At 39.2% G+C, this 16,947-nt stretch overlaps 1 protein-coding gene across 2 annotated transcripts in view; it reads right to left on the bottom strand.

The window, feature by feature from the left end:
• The window catches only part of ITPR2 (inositol 1,4,5-trisphosphate receptor type 2), a 529,852-nt gene that overhangs the window by 310,810 nt on the left and 202,095 nt on the right, over positions 1 to 16,947 (bottom strand). For both annotated transcript variants that reach the window (XM_021092919.2, XM_084956514.1), the window contains 5 exons: positions 11,966 to 12,159; positions 6,962 to 7,091; positions 4,348 to 4,405; positions 2,731 to 2,896; positions 1,539 to 1,712 (listed from right to left, as the gene is read on the bottom strand). In XM_021092919.2, coding sequence (XP_020948578.2) covers positions 1,539 to 1,712; positions 2,731 to 2,896; positions 4,348 to 4,405; positions 6,962 to 7,091; positions 11,966 to 12,159 — 722 coding nt within the window. The remainder of the gene's footprint in view (positions 1 to 1,538; positions 1,713 to 2,730; positions 2,897 to 4,347; positions 4,406 to 6,961; positions 7,092 to 11,965; positions 12,160 to 16,947) is intronic.

Here is a 16,947-nt window from a genome sequence, read left to right as displayed (position 1 = left end):
AAAAGACCTGAATTGAAAACACATAGAGCTGCTTGACAGTGAGAAAATTCTTGAGTTTTCTGAATTTCGGTTTATTTATCCAAAGAAATGTGATTTTTATAACTATCTCCAAAATTTGTTGTCACATTTTAAAAGATAATACTATGTATGACAATGTCTGCTCTAAGAGTTGTTATACAGAAAATTTAAATAAATGTTAATTTTTCTCATTTCCTAAATATGCTATGGAAGAACTTTATTTCAACAACAACAAAAAAGATGTAGAAATTTATATTCCACTAACTTACATGAAAGTAACTTAAATGTACAGAAAAAGTCCCTAAAAGATTAAGCCAAAAATTTTGTACAGATCCAGTGGTAATTAGTCCTGAGACAAGTAGTAAGTAGTGCCCACCACTGAACTTCCCTTTGGAATTTTCAGCATTTCGATGACTCTAATTACCTCCCACTCCCACTAATTATCTCCCACTCATCACCATTCACAACAAAATATTTTGAGTATTCCAACAAACAGAAAAGCCAGGTGGGTAAACCCCTCTAAAGAATTTACATTCTTGCAGATTAAAATAACTAAGACATTAGACAGGTATTTAAGCAACTTAATACATTATTGAATTATGGGGTTGACACTGGTCTGCTAAAACAGTGCTTAAAAGTTTGTATTTAGCATTTAGTTAAATGTGAAAAGAGCAATTAATTAACCCACTGAAAACTAAAACCAATATAGCAGAAGACATGATCACCATCTTACTGCTCTTTAGATCAAACATAGATGTAGGGGATTCTCATGTTGGCAATAAAGAATACTTTCCTTGGAGTTCCTGTGGTGGCGCAGCAGAAAAGAATCCATCTTGGAGCCATCAGGTTGCAGGTTTGATCCCTGGCCTTGCTCAGTGGGATAAGGATCCGGTGTTGCCGTGAGCTGTGGTGTAGGTCACAGACGCAGCTCAGATCTGGCGTTGCTGTGGCTGTGGTGTAGGCTGGCAGCTGTAGTTCCTATTTGACCCTTAGCCTGGGAACCTCCACATGCCGTGGGTGCGACCCTATTAAAAACAACAAAAAAAGAATACTTTCCTTCCATTTAGGTATTTCTACCTATTTATAAGAATATTGGGGTTGTGGGATGGAAATCCTATAAAACTGGATTGTGATGGTTATTGCACAACTATAAATGTAGCAAATTCATTGAGTAATAAAAAGAATATTCAATAACGAAAGGAATGATTTAAAGGTTGGCAATAATCAGCCACGATAAATAGCAAAAACAAAAATTCCCCTCTTTTTACAGGTCTAAGCTTAGGGTGCACTCCTTTTTTCTCCACCTCACTCCCTCTTGTCCTGAGTCCTGCATCACAGGATTTACACTGTGAAAGAGAAAGAGTGGAAAAGTAGGCAGATAAGGTAACAAGTGGGAGTAACTGACAAGAGTTAATGAAAATACAAGTCTATGGGGTTAACTGACTTGGCAGGTGGAAATGTTATGCTTTGACTTAAAAGATACTGTTTGGATTATTTCAAAATAGACCTTGAAAACGAACCTCAATTGGCTCTTCACCACCTTTTACTTGACTTTCACCCATTTCTCCATTTTCATAGCTGCTGTTCTTCTCAACCCATAACTCGGATTTTTCTACAGTTAGTCGAAGCTGGTCTAGGTCTGCCTTGATTTGCTTGTAGTTATCCACATCCTGATTGGACACCAGCAACTGCACCTGGAAACAGAAATCCAATTCTTAATTTACTGATGGAGCTTCCTTTATTCCTACTTAGGTCAAAAATCCTAAGTCTTCTAATATATTTGTCCTTCATCTGAAGTTTAACATTTCTAGAATATTTATGGATATTTTAGTCATATATTGCCCATGAAAATTGACATGAAGTACCTGTGAACTCCACCCAATATAATCACATGTTATAAATAATTATATATATAAAAAAGTGTGCCCTAGCAAATTTTTCAAAGTGTTAAAGAGTAATTTAGTATAAAAGAAACTTAACTCTACTTTTCCTGCTAAAATTTTTTTTCTGAGACTCCCTCTGTTTGAAAAGAGGTAGAAACATAAAAATAAGTGGAAGAAAATACTTATACAGTCTAAACCTCATGATATAATAAACTTTTATTATAATTTACATGTATTATGAAATATTTACAAATATATGAATACTTTGACTTATATAATTACTCTTTATATTTTAACATACTCTGATGAAGATCAATCCTCTATTAAATAAATATTAGTGAAGTACATGTAAATACTGATATATTCCACATTAATGATCTCAAAACTGATGTCATTCAAAGGTAACAAAGAAAAAGATTAGCTCCCTCACTATTCCTTTCTTTAGGATTTATACATTTTTCAATCACAAAACATTTATTTCAGTGCTATCATTTTTCCTACTCAAATGTATCAGTAAAATCTTTGGTTGAAATAACAGCAGTGGCAACAAAATTCGTACTATGGTATTATCCCCCAGTGCCTCCTTAAATCTCAGTGCTGTCGTTTAATATTAAAGATATTAACTCAAAAATCACTTGTGGGAAACTCTTTCTAAACTAGATCATGTCTTGACTTAAGACAAGGCTACATCTATCTTTAAAAATAGAAAGTGTCCCCAGGAAAAAGCTGCACAGTCTCATTAACTCTGCAACCATGAGGTCACGGTGGATGTTATAAACAATCTTTCAGAGCCTTCACCATGGAACCACCAAGGGCTACTCCATCTCACCTGTTTAAAGGCCTGTAAAACTTCCGCTCTCTGGCTGAAGTGCTTGAACAGCAGCTGCAGGGCTCCTGACAGCAAAGGAGGGTAGTCATGCATGATCAGATGAATGAGGACCCGTAAAAACGTCCTGCCTCCTTCATCGTCAAGTTGAACTGGATTTTTTTCTTTTCTGTAAAACCAAAAATCATTCTAAAATCACTTGTATTTACATAAAACTAGTCATAAGTAGTTAAAATTGTGCATACATTCTATCACCCCCCCGCCCCCCACCAAATCACAAATTACAAAGGAAGAAATTTATCTTCTTTTTTTTTTTTTGCCTCATATAACTGAAGAAGAAACAAAATCGAAAGAAAAGCTTCAGTTTGTCCATGAAAGTAGGGGTGACTGACTGTCCCAGTTTGCCCAAAACTAGAGGGGTTCCCAAGAGAGGGGAATAGCAGTAATTGCACTGGGAAAGCAGCAGGCAAACTGGGATGATCTGGTCACTGTAGGCACACACACAAGACAGAGTCTGAATCAATCCATAAGTGTTAATTTAGTAGATACACTAGGCTAGATGTATCTCAAGGACCGACCTCCCCCTCAACCCTAAACCTCGCCAGAACAGGTAGGGGGCGGGGTTAAACAGTGCGCACACGCATGCGCACGGGCACACAGCCATCACCTGAGTAGCTCTGTGCCTTTGGTGTATTCGGAGTTTGGGTAAGAATCCCCTGAATAAAAAGTCCATTTATTTTACGCTGAGAGTCATACACTGGCTTATTTTACCTTCTCAAGAATAATGAACTACTTCAATAAGAAAACACAGCAACGATAACAGCAAAAACTGGCAAAACCCTATCAAACAAACCTAAACCAAATGTTCACTAGAGAAAAATTCTTTTTGGTTCCCTTGATTTTTCACTCTTGTCTTTCTTGCTAACCAAAGAAAATGCACAAAGGTTAGTATAGAAATTTGTTTAAGTACTCATGGTAATAAAAATGAATTCCAGAAATTCAATAATGTAGCTTAGGTATTTAACGTTTTTTTTAACTCTCCTTTTTGAATATTAGTTTCATCCTAGGGGGAAAAAAAGGAAAGAAACCACCTAAGAACAATGAATAGCAGGGCTCCTGATAGCAAAGGAGGGTACCGATGGCAAAGGTGTTTTGTTTTCTTTAATCATGGATATTTCCAACTGGCAGAAAAGAGCTTTTTTTCCTCACATATAAAGTTAATGATACTGCCGAAAGAAGTTACTTTCCTGCCTCAAACTTCAAACTTTCTTGCCTCAAACAGATTCAGGAAAGCAGTATTTTTCAAGACGCTGCAATATTTATACCAGGGGAGTTAAAGGGCATTCATGTGCTGTCATTATTTGAGGAAGAAAAGCAAAGAATTCACGGGAAAGTTCAATACACCAATCTCATCTCTCCTGTCTTTTTTTTAACCTGTCCTAAAGAAAAGCTATGCTTTCTCTTCTACAGTAAATTAGACTTTCATTTTTGGCAGAAATTTGGCCAGCAACAATAAAGGATCTAAAATTAAATAGATATAGGGAAGTGAACACTAAAGTGTCAATAAAATTTGAAGTAAAATTTTATTCACAAGATAAAGATACATAAATGTTACTATACCTTCCAGCAAACATAGTTTCTGCCTGCGCTGCAATTTCATCTATATCAGGAACAATAGCTGCAAAGATAAATGGTAAAATCCATTCTTTATTTTTTATAATTAGGAGTCCCAATATTTATATTAATATTAGCATACCTAAAAATATTTTGCCTTAATTTCCTTATGCCACTGAAAGTCAACACTTTAAAAAGTCACAATACAGCTCCTCTTAGCTGCTAATATTTTAAATTGAAGTTAACATTTTAAAATATATATTGTTATAGCCAAAGATACATTTAGAAAATCAAAAAGCACCATTTACAAAGTTACCTCATCTCTAAGTATATATATACATCAGGTATATATAGACAACACAGACTATATACACACATTTAATTAATTTATTTATTTATTGGCCACAACCAAGGCACATGGAAATTCCTGGCCCAGATTCAGATATGTGCCACAGCAGCCCCAAGCTGCTACAGTGACAATGCCAGATCCTTAACCCACTGTGCCACAAGGGAACTCCTACATACATATAATTTGAATGAGTAATGACATGGAAGGGTAATATTTTTTAAAGATCACAATATACCAGAATGAACTAGGTATGTTGTTACTATATTGCACTTCCAAACAACATGATCTTTTTAATAAGCTTACTTCTATAATTCCATCCCTTCTTGTGGGACAGGATGCTTGATTTTTTTTTTCAATGTAAACTAATAATCATGATTCTTCACTCATCCCCACCACTAACATTTTAAAGATATCTATGATAAGTACACAATTTATTTCTCATCTCCAAAGCATAAAAAGAAAACAGAGCAAGATATAAAAAGGGAAAAAGAATTCTTCCCAGAAAGCTACCTCTGACGCATACAACCAATTTAAAAGATCAGGTAAATCAGAGAGAACTAATTTTCTGGGGCTGCCCCTAGACTTTCCCTCCCACACTTTTACTGACACTTAGAGCTCCTGTTTTCCAGAAGTCTGGCTTCTGAGAGCCAATAATTTTTATGCAAGTGTCAATGCAACCGCCAGCAAGACTCTCTCCTTCTGCTGTATCATTCCTGGAAATAGCACTTTGGGGTTCTACACTTCTGGGAAGCATAAAAACAACACTGTTGCAAATGTGCCAGGGAAACTTCTAGCTCAGGAGAGCTTAACTCTGTCTGTAGAGGCAAGCTGCCTTTTGGATGGTACCAGTGAGTCAGATAGCAAGATGTTTGGTCTAGCATCCATTTTAACTATATACCTATAATCACGGACTCATTCTTATCAAATTGACAGATGGATAAAGAAGAGGAGGCTTTTTAACATTGTCACAGTGGGTGTGGTTAAGAGACAGTTCTGTATCTGTGTATAAATTCTACCACCAGAAGAGGGATTCTGTTAACAGGCTAAATCTTCCATACAACATAGTTTCCAACTTGCCATAACCAACCTGATCAATCCAGGAAAATGGTAATTTAATATATCTTAGGTTTCAGTAGGTACTTTCTAGAGTCATAAAAATTTAACAGTACTTCTTATACTCTCATGTCACTATGCTCCTACACTCAAAGTGTCTTCACTCTTAACACATTTTTTGGTCATGTCCAGAAGTCCCAAGGCCAGAAATGGAACCAGCACCACAGCAGTGACCCAGGCCACTGCAGTGACAACCTGGATCCTTAAACCGCTGTGCCACAAGAGGACTTCATTTCTCACAAATTTTAAATGTGAAAAAATTGAAATACAGTACTAGTTTACAACCATGCAAAGTAATTTAAAAAAAAAACAAAAAACAGAAACACATACACAATAAAACCAACGCTCACATCCAGACTTTCAGGAAATGCTATACTATTCTTGAGATGCATGATGGCTTCTTACAAAATATTTTTCCTCCTGAAAGCTACATTTCATTCTGCTCTTTGATCCAGGTCAAAAAAAAATTCCCTGGAGTTTCACCAAAATAGCATAATGTTTAAAAATTCAGACTCTGGAGTTGGAAAGACCATCAAGAGAATCCCTTTACCACCACTTTCATGACCTTTAGCAAGTTGTAATCCCTCTGACCTAGGTTTTCTTACCCATAAAATGGCACAATAAACAATCCCTTGACCTCATAAAATTGTGAAGATTACTAGAGAAACCGGATTCAAAGAACTGAACACCTGTAGCAGCAAACATCCTCCTTGCTATTATAGGCAAGTTACATAATGTTCTATCTCAGTTCCTTCATTTCATTGGTGGAGATTATTTTGACTTTTTTTTTTTTTTTTTTTTTTTTTTTTAGGGACACACCTGTAGTATATGGACATTTTCAGGCTAGGGGTCAAATCAGTGCTTCAGCTGCTGGCCTATGCCACAGCCACAGCCACAGCAATGCAGGATCCGAGCTGCCTCTGTGACCTACACCACAGCTCACAGCAATGCCAGATCCTTAATCCACTGAGCGAGGCCAGGGATCAAACCTGCATCCTCATGGATGCTAGTTGGATTAATTTCCACTGAGCTACAATGTGAACTCCTATTTTGACTTTTTTGTCTCAGAAGAATACTTCTTGTTTGAAAACATAAAAGGTACTTTCAATTTCCCAGGAAAGCACCATGCATAGAGGAAATGTTATCCAGAGGAGATACCTGATGGCAGCAATGTATCAGGAGAGCCGTTGGTGGATGTTTCAGCATTTCCATTATTCTCCCCGAATTCCTTCTTATATATTGACAGCATGTATGAGATCCTATAATCGAGTCTGACACTCAGAATAAACTACAAGAAACATTAAAAAAACATAAGGGTCTGTCATCGGCATAGTGTTTAAAAATTCAATTCATTATGTGACACCAAGAACAAGATAACCATCAACATGTCACATGAAGTAGTCAGAAACTTTATTGGTAAACTCTTTAATACCTCAGTTGCATACATGATCACCAGTCATCAACGCTAAGAAAAGGGATGTATTTCCATTAGACAATGTCAGTAAAATCCCTAAGCAGTTTTTGGAAAGAAGAACACTTGACTCCCCATGATTACTCTCTGAATATTCCAGGTAGAGGTGGGAAATCAAGAAATGATGACATAATTTCCTGAGCATTTGGCAGAGTTTCCAGTGGCTTTGCAAGGAAAGTGCTGGAGCCATGACCCTCATTCATGCACAGAAAGGCCAAGATTTCAGCTATGACCGTGTGCTTTCTGGCTATACCACATTGAGTCCTGGATCTCGGCTACAAAAGGACAGCTTAAGTAACAGCATCCAATATACCAGAGATGTGCCTCACTGGTGCCTGTATTCCCTTGGGTCTCTGTGGGTTGTCCTTGTTCTCCTTAGCAGATGCACTGACAGAGACTAAGTGCCAGTTAAGGTGCTCACCCCTGAGAAGAATGCAAATGCCCAGAGCCCAGGGCCCTCAAGAAGCCAATAATCAGGTTTGGAAAACAAGTTATATTGTTGCAAATATACTTATAAAATTACTGAGGGCCACCTCATGTGATAGAGAATATGGCGGAGATCAGAGAAGAAAATGCTGTGACATCTCAGAGGACACAGGAAAGAACAGAGAGGTGGACTTACACAGAGTTACCTTCATTCCAACCCAGGGTTACTACAGAGTTGCCACAGGGTTGGCCTCTGTATAATTATTATTATTATCTTTTTGTCTTTTGTCTTTTTTTTAGGGCTGCACCCGCGGCATATGAAAGTTCCCAGGCTAGGGGTCTAATCAGAGCTACAGCTGCCAGTCTACACCACAGCCACAGCAACATGGGATCCGAGCCGTGTCTGAAACCGACACTGCAGCTCACAGCAATGAGGCCAGGGATCGAACCCACAACTTCATGGTTCCTAGTCGGGTTTGTTAACCACTGAGCCACTACAGGAACTCCATCCTCAGTATAATTATTATCAGTGTCCCCTGTAGTCTCTTAAGAGACTTTCATTGGAACAGCAAACAATAATGGTCACACAAGTTTCAGTTGGTATTCGTGGTACCATCTATGCCACTATCTCTCACTAGCCACACCCCCTTTGTATCAGACCCTTCCCTCATTCTAGCGCTTTTTTCTGTCTCTCTCCCAGTCATCTCCATACCAACAGCACAGGAGGGAATGTCGGCAGCTTCTCTCTTGCCTCCTTGCCTTTCTTTCTCTTTTTCTTTTTTGGCTGCCCTGTGGCATATGGAGTTCCTGGGCCAGGGATCAGTTCTGAGCCATAGTTGCGACCTATGCCACCACTCCAGCAATGCCAGATCCTTAACCCGCTGTGTTTAAATCCCCCCCCCCTTTTTTTTGTCTTTTTGCCTTTTCTAGGGCCGCTCCCATGGCATATGGAGGTTCCCAGACTAGGGGTCTAATCAGAACTGCAGCCATTGGCCTATGCCAGAGCCACAGCAACGCGGGATCCGAGCCACATCTGCAACCTATACCACAGTTCTCGGCAACGCCGGATCCTTAACCCACTGAGCAAGGGCAAGGATCGAACCCGCAACCTCATGGTTCTTAGTCAGATTCATTACCCACTGCGCCATGACAGGAACTCCTAAATCCCTTTTGAAATCACACTTTCCCTGGTTCCCCAGTCCAAATCGATCTTTCTCTGTTTCTCACCCAACACATTATTTACACCTACAGGTCCAAAATTGCATCAATCTCCCCCCCTCACCCCTCGCCCACTTCTCTGCTAGACCATGATGGTCCTCCTGGGCAGCAACCATACTCCATGTCAGCTATGCTCAGTCAAGTTCAACAAACTCATGGAGCCAGGTACTGCAGAAGGTACCAAGGGTCCAGAAAGGTTCCAACAATATAAAACCTGCCTTTGAAGAGCATACACTCCAGAGGGAAAAGCTAACGCTAAAGAGATTTTTTTGTTAACATGCAGTGAGCACTGCCACAGCTGTTGATTGAACTGATTCCAGTTAATAGGGGATTTTCAAAGCAGGAGACAGGTCATGGGGGAAGGGGCTGGTGGGTTTGGCAGCCCTGAGCATAAGGCGGAGAGCAGAAGCTAGACTGCAGGAGCCTCAAAAGAAGGGTGTTTTAGAGTTCCTGCTGTGGTACAGTGGGTTAAAAATCCTGAGCTGCTACAGAGGCTTGGGTTCATCCCTGGCCCGACATGGTGGGTTAAAGGCTCTGGCATTGCCACATCTGCAGCATAGGTCACAGCTGTGGCTCAGATTCAGTACCTGGCTGTCGGGAGACATGTTTCTACAATCTTTTCGTAGCCTCTTTGCTTCTATTTTCGATGCTGATAACTCCATCTTGTCCTGCTTTACTTTACCCCATATTCCTACTTGAAAAACAGTCACAGTGCTGGTAAATAACTTAAGCTTAAGAACAAAGACCAAAAGGCATAAATGATTCATGTGGTCAGCTGAATGAGGGCATAATCCCTTGGTCTAGGCATGCCAGACCTGTGCAGGTTGGCACACCATTTGCACAGCATGGTATTTCTGTTAAAATAAGAGAAAGAGGAACCTCATGGCTCCAGGGGGTTTATGAGCAGTCGTTAGCAGAATATGCATCAGCAAAGAGAACAAGGTGCAAACCTAGGCACCCCAGGTTGCTGCAGATAAGCATGTCCTCTGCTGAAGCACAATGATGATTCTCTAGGTGCCACGCATAGGCAGCTAATGCCAAGGTTCTTCAATGCTAATGATTGTTAAATGCCTAAAAGTCAGAATAAAAGCTTAACCAGTTACCAGCTAAGTGACTTTTAAAATAATAAAAGAACTTTTAAAACAATGAAAGAACTATATCCTGCACCTACAACCCCCTCCTCACTTGATGTCATCCTAAAGAGCACAATAAAAGCAGTGTGGTTTCTTGAGGTGGTGCTCTGGGTCCCTGAGACCTTGAATGCCCTAGTTCCCACCTTCAATTAAGATAAATGTCTCTGTGTCTTGTTTTATGTTAACTTTTTCTTAAGTTCCACAGCACCTGTTCTTCAGTGCTCACCTGGTGAGCTGGACTTGGCACCTGGCCTGGGAACTTCATGTGCCATGGGTGCAGCCATTAAAAAATTTTTGAAGGTTTGTCTTTTTTTTTTTTTTTTAACAAACCTATGTAAAGAACAAATTATTAAAACATGAACTAATGAAACGCTTATTTGCTTTCAGTTGAAGATTAGTATTCAAATAATTTTATTTTATAAATATAGCCAAAAAAACCTTTCATCCTCTAATATATTTAATTATGGAAAATAATGGAAGGAAGAAGGGAAGGAAAAAAGGAAGAGTAAAAACAAAGGCAGAGAGAGATGAGAGAGCGCCAAAGATGGAGTGAGAGAATGAAAGAGAAATAAAAAAAGCTAAAAAGAAAAAATACAGGAAATGATGGGGCAAAGAAATGAAGAGCCTGAGAGGAGGAAGAGCTAGCAGAAAGCAGGAGACTTGCTTAAGGAACGCGGCTACAAAGAAATTCTTGACGAGGTGTTCTTAGAAAGAAATTCAAGAGCAGCACACAGGAACACAGACACAGGGACTCAGACTCAAACAGAGAGACACAAAAATCCGAGCGAGAACAGAGGTTCAATGAGAAATACATGAAGAACCCCAAAGGGGCAGCCAAAGTAAGTCAGCCCTACCTGCCCCACCAAAGCATCTTCATCTTGTCCTTTTTTTAGTTGCTAGGGACTGTTTTGTCAATGCTGCTTTTCTGTGACTGCCATTAGACTAAAATGAGGGCATGTATATCAGAGACTGTCTTGGGGGGGAGCAGTGGGGTGATGCTAATGCTGGGGGCCCCTTGGGCCCATGGGCTAGGTCATTAAGAACAGGACAACCGAGTTCTTAAACTCAGGGTCGTGAACACAGGGTTGGGAGGCCAGCCAATATTTCTCAGAGTTCAATTCAGTCTTTGGGAGTCCTGGAGAAACCGTGAAGCCTTTTATGATTATTAATCTAATTACTTTAAATAAAAATGTACAGATCCTTCCAGGACTACTAACCCACTTGTGGTAGCCGAGTCTACATTAAAGTGTGATATGAAAGACTTAGTACACTGTATCTGAATACAGTATCAGGGATTGAGCGAGGCCAGGGATTGAACCCAAGTCATGGATACTAGTTGGGTTCATTACCACAGAGCCACAATGGGAACTCCCCCAAATCTTTCTTAAATCAAGGTAAAATTAAATCAGAGTCAACACCAAATGAGCAAATACATAGGAAGAAGTTATGTCAACCTCCATGGTTAGATATCTTCATTAACGTATTTAACGGGAATGAACACATGTAATTAATATGTTAAACAGTGTGGGTATGAGATTTCTTACCAGGCTTTTCACAAACTTAAAAGAAGTAAAACGCAATTAACAATTGCGTTTGGAATGGATAAGCAATGAGATCCTGCAGTATAGCACAGGGAACTATATCTAGTTACTTGTGATGGAGCATGATGGAGGATAATGTGAGAAAAAGAATGTGTGTGTGTGTGTGTGACTGGGTCACCTTGCTGTTCAGTAGAAAACTGACAGAACACTGTAAACCAACTATAAAGGAAAAAATAAAAATCATTAAAAAAGTAAACTCAGCTCAAAAGCATTTCAGACTATTTACACAGAGGGATCTGAAACAAAAAGTGTCAGAAGTTAAACCAACAACATAGTCAGGAGCTTGTCACTTCCCTCGCATGAGGCCACGTACCTGTAAAATCTCAATAATCTTCAGCTTGGTGTCCATCACAGTGACGTCCTCCTGCTCGGGGGGGCTCCCCTGCTTGCTGGGGTGGAGGCTGGGCTGCATCTCGGGCACAGTCATGGGAAAGATGGAGCCTCTGCTGAGCACCATCTGGGTCATCATTTCTCCCACCCCATGGATGGTTCTCATGACATTGTTTCCTGGCACAAGAAAAGTCCTTAAGTCAACACACAGGCCACCTTGGGAAACCGCTGTGACGTCCAGCTGGCCACAGGAACAGCTCTAAGGAGAGGAAAGTGTGGCCTCAGCCCTGCGCCGGCTCCTTCCTTAAAGTCGTGCGGACACCTTTCAAAATGACAGATGTGAACCATGAAAGTTGACTTCTCTCAGAAAATGCTTTCAAATGACACCCTGAAGGTTGTTGGTGGCTCTGACAACCTCCAAATCAGCCTTCTGGAAGGCAAGTCAGTCCTACCAACCATCACACCAATCGGCCCTAACGCTTAAGATAATGACAAAGAAAGGTCATCAATCTCTACGATAAACTGAGATACAAGTGGGGATACAAAGACCACAGGAAAACACTGAAATGGTGTCTAGTGTCCTAACCCTACTCTCAAACCCAGGACTTTTTAGCTTCGCTTTCATGACTCTTGGGAAGAAGATTTTTTGAGCTTCACTTTAAGAAGAAGTCTTACCTAAGAAGAAGCAGGTTTTTGCCATTCTTCCATCAGTATGACTAGAAAACTGTAATTCAAACCTCACAAAAAAGGAGTCCCCTGTTGGTACAGCAGGTTAAAAATCCAGCATTGTCACTGCAGCAGCTTGGGTCACTGCTGTAGTGCAGGTTCGATACCTGGTCCAAGAACGTCCACATGCAGAGGACAGGATGGGGGAAAAAAATCCACAGAAAGCAATTATGTTTGGGATAATTACAGAAACAAATTAGGAACAAATGATCATTGTTGATGATGTATTACTCCTCTTCTGCATCTTCTCTTGAGTTTGGCTTCCCAGTTGTCCTCCAAGAAAACTACCCACGCACTCATTCCTCATACTGACCACAGGCAGCTGTATCAGAGGTGCCTCCTGACACTGTCGCAATTGACCTTCTCCAGCCCGACTGCTGTTTCTCACTTGCAAATCCCTACAGCAAGTCACAGGGATGCAAAAGAACAACTTGTCTACTTTCCTTTCAGAACAGTGGTCTCTGCTACGTGGGTGTTCATGGAGCTTTGCTTCAAGCAAAGGCCTAAGAATCTGGCAAAGAATTTTCCTTTTCCCCAAGTGTCTCAGGGTGGAAACCAAGAGAAAGGGAAATGGAAATAAGATGGGATGAGCTAAAACGCTCAACTCTAAGTAAAGAACATAAACTGCGGGAATACCTACAGGATTGAAAGGCAAACAAATAAAGAAAAGGAAAATATTTAAAGGATGACTCAAGAGAAGCTTCATGGCCCTGTGCATAGACCATAATTACCATCAAGCCAGTGGTAACCAACAGTATTTGTGGAAGGTGAAATGCCTCTTATATTTTAATTAAATTTATTTTTTTATTAGGGTATAGTTGATTTATAGTGTTGAGTCAATTTCTGCTGTACTGCATAGTGACCCAGTCATACACATATATATACATTCTTCTTCTCATGGTATCTTCCATTATGGTCTCTCCCAAGAAACTGGATATAGCTCCCTGTGCTATAGAGTAGGGCCTTGTTGTTTATCCATCTTACATGTTAGAGTTTGCATCTGTTAATCCCAAACTCCCAATCCATCCCTCTTCCACTACCTCTCCCCCTTGGCAACCACAAGTCTGTGCTCTATGTCTGGAAGTCTGTTTCTGTTTTCTAGATGAGCTCATTTGTGTCATATTTTAGATTCCACATATAAGTGATATCACATGGTATTTGTCTTTCTCTTTTGGACTTGTCTTTTAAAACTTATTATCGTGGGGACCTGCTGTATAGCACAGGGAACTCTACTCAATATTCTGTGATAACCTATACAGGAACAGAATCTGAAAAGAATGGACATATGTATATGCATAACTGAATTACTTTACAGCAGAAACTAAAAACATTCTAAATCAACTATACATTGGCAAAATTTTTAAAAATGAAAAAATTCATCATTTTATCTATAGATGAAATGAATATACATAAAGGAGCATAGTGTTCAAACAGTACATTTTTGAATAAGTAAAGAGGGAACATTTTTTTCCTAGAGTGGCATCTTCCAGGCAGACCTTAATTTGCATTTTCATTCTGGGAGTCTACGACCTTTTGTTACACGGCTGCTTTCATAAGCTCCCCCCTCCAAAAAAAAAAAAAAAAAAAAAAAGATAAGAAGAAATACATGCAAGATCATTTCTAAGTTTGGACATGACTGAGACAAAGGATCTGGGACAGCTTCATTTTCTATCAGAATAATGTCGAGGCAGAATGCTTCACTGTCTGTGGTCCTCAAATAAACAGGGCAGTTGAGTATTTTCAAATCCCCCTATCAATTGCAGGGATGTACATCTGGTTGTTGGCAAGAGTTTGGGGTCACTAATGTTCAACCAGTACATTTATCCAAGTCTTAATTCCACTATGTGTATGTGTCAGTCCCCAAGAGAGGCTTTCTTACCACTAACACAGAACAGGCTCCTCTGTTATTCTTACCCTTGATTCACACAAAAATCCTTGGCACCCACAGTGTCTGCGTCTTATTTAGATTTGCATGGAAAATAATCATTTAATCCAAACGATTGTTACACATAAAACATCAGCCCAGACAATTCTTTTCCCCAAATATAGATCCTGTCACCAAGAACTTAAAATCTAGAGGCCAGAACCATAATAATATATAACACATGTCGTCAATGAAATGGGAGGGGTCATTCCCATTGGTACCACATCCTCAGATGCCTGTGGCACTGGGTTGCCACAAAACTCTCCTGACATCTCCATGTATGGCCAACTCTGAGTTCACAAAGTAAAAGATGCTTTATTTTCTAGAGCTGCTTGGTGGTAATGAGAAGTATTTCATTTGGGAACTATTACAGCTTGAAAAACATAAGTCAAACACCACATAAATCACAGATGTGCCAGGTTCCTGGTATCCACTTTTCCACAGAAAAAATTCTAATTCTAGACTGGTAAGTCATTGGTGATCCACAACGCCAAAGAAGAAATCTTACTGGTTCTCTTCTCAACCACAATTAGTTAACACTACTGAAAGGTAAGAAGGCTACACTTATTATAATATAAATCCTCCAGGAAAATTCAAGATTTTTCTTTTATATTAACCCATATACTGGATTTATGTATAAAGTGTATTGAGATGGTGTGGCAAAAATAAAGTCATCTTTATTAAGTAAAAGTGCAGAGGATGGAATAAACCCAAGCACTGATGGTCAACTAATCTATGACAAAGGAGGCAAGAACGTACAGTGGAAGAAAGATGGTATCTTCAGTAAGTGGTGCTGGGAAAACTGGACAGTTACATATAAAAGAATGAAAATAGAATACTCTCTAACACCATACACAAAAATACACTGAGATTGGATTAAAGACCTAAATGTAAGGCCAGATACTACAAAACTCCTAGAGGAAAACATAAGCAGAATGCTCTTTGACATAAATCACAGCAATGTCTTGTTTGATCCACCTCCTAAAATAATGACAATAAAACCAAAAATAAACCAATGGGACCTAATTAACCTCTAAAGTTTTTGCATAGCAAAGGAAACCATTAAAAAAAGAAAAGACACAGAATGGGAGAAAATCTTTGCAAACAATGCAACCAACAAGGGCCTAATCTCCAAAATATACAAACAGCTCATACAACTCAGCAACAACAACAAAAAACAAACAGCCCAATCAAAAAATGGGCAGAAAACTTAAGCAGCCATTTCTCCAAAGCAGACATATGGATGGCTAGTAGGCACATGAAAAAATGTTCGATATCACCAATCATTAGAGAAATGGAAATCAAAATTACTATGAAGTACCAACTCACACTGGTCAGAATGGCCATCACTAACAAGTCAACAAATAACAAATGCTGGAGAGGGTTTGGAGAAAAGGAAACCCTCCTTCACTGTTTATGGAAATGTAAATTGGTAAAACCACTATAGAAAACAGTGTGGAGGTAGCTCAGAAAACTAAATATAGAACTACCACATGATCCAGCAATCCCACACCTGGGCATATATCCAGACAAAACTTTTGTTGAAAAAGACACGTGCATGCCTATGTTCATTGCAGCACTATTCACAATAGCCAAGACATGGAAACAACCTAAATGTCCATTGACAGGTGAATGTATTAAGAATATGTGGTACATATATACAATGGAATACTACTCAGCCATAAAAAGAACAAAATAATGCCATCTGCAACAACATGGATGCAACTACAGATTCTCATACTGGAAGTCAGAAAGAGAAAGACAAATACCATATGATATCGCTTATATGTGAAATATAAAATATGCCACAAATGATCCTATCTACGAAACAGAAACAGACTCATGGACATGGAGAACAGACTTGTGGTTGCTGGGGGGAGGGGGAGGGAGTGGATGAACAGGGAGTTTGGGGTTGGTAGATGCAAACTACAACACTTAGAATGGATAAGTAAGGAGATACTATGATAAAGCATAGGGAACTATAGCCAGTCTCTTGGGGTAGAGCATGATGGAAGCTAGTATGAGAAAAAGAATATATTATATATATATATATGTATGTATGTATGTATGTATATATATATATATATATATATATATATATATATATCTCACTGGATCACTATGCTGTACAGCAGAAACTGACACAACATTGTAAATCAACTATACTCTAATTTCAAAAAAATACTAAGGAGGATGGAATTGCTTATAAATTAAGCAGATAGACTTTCCACATTCTTTCATTACATGACTATGTAGATATTTTTACTAATCCTAAGTCCCTCAAGAAAAAACCCCAAAGAAAGACAAGTACAGTA

This window comes from Sus scrofa, chromosome 5 (assembly GCF_054392235.1).
Source record: "Sus scrofa isolate SSC_HxYL_T2T_F1_AM1 chromosome 5, Sscrofa_HxYL_maternal_Yorkshire_Landrace_v2.0, whole genome shotgun sequence".
Taxonomy (NCBI): Eukaryota; Metazoa; Chordata; class Mammalia; order Artiodactyla; family Suidae; genus Sus; species Sus scrofa.
This window is presented reverse-complemented; position numbering and strand designations above follow the sequence as displayed.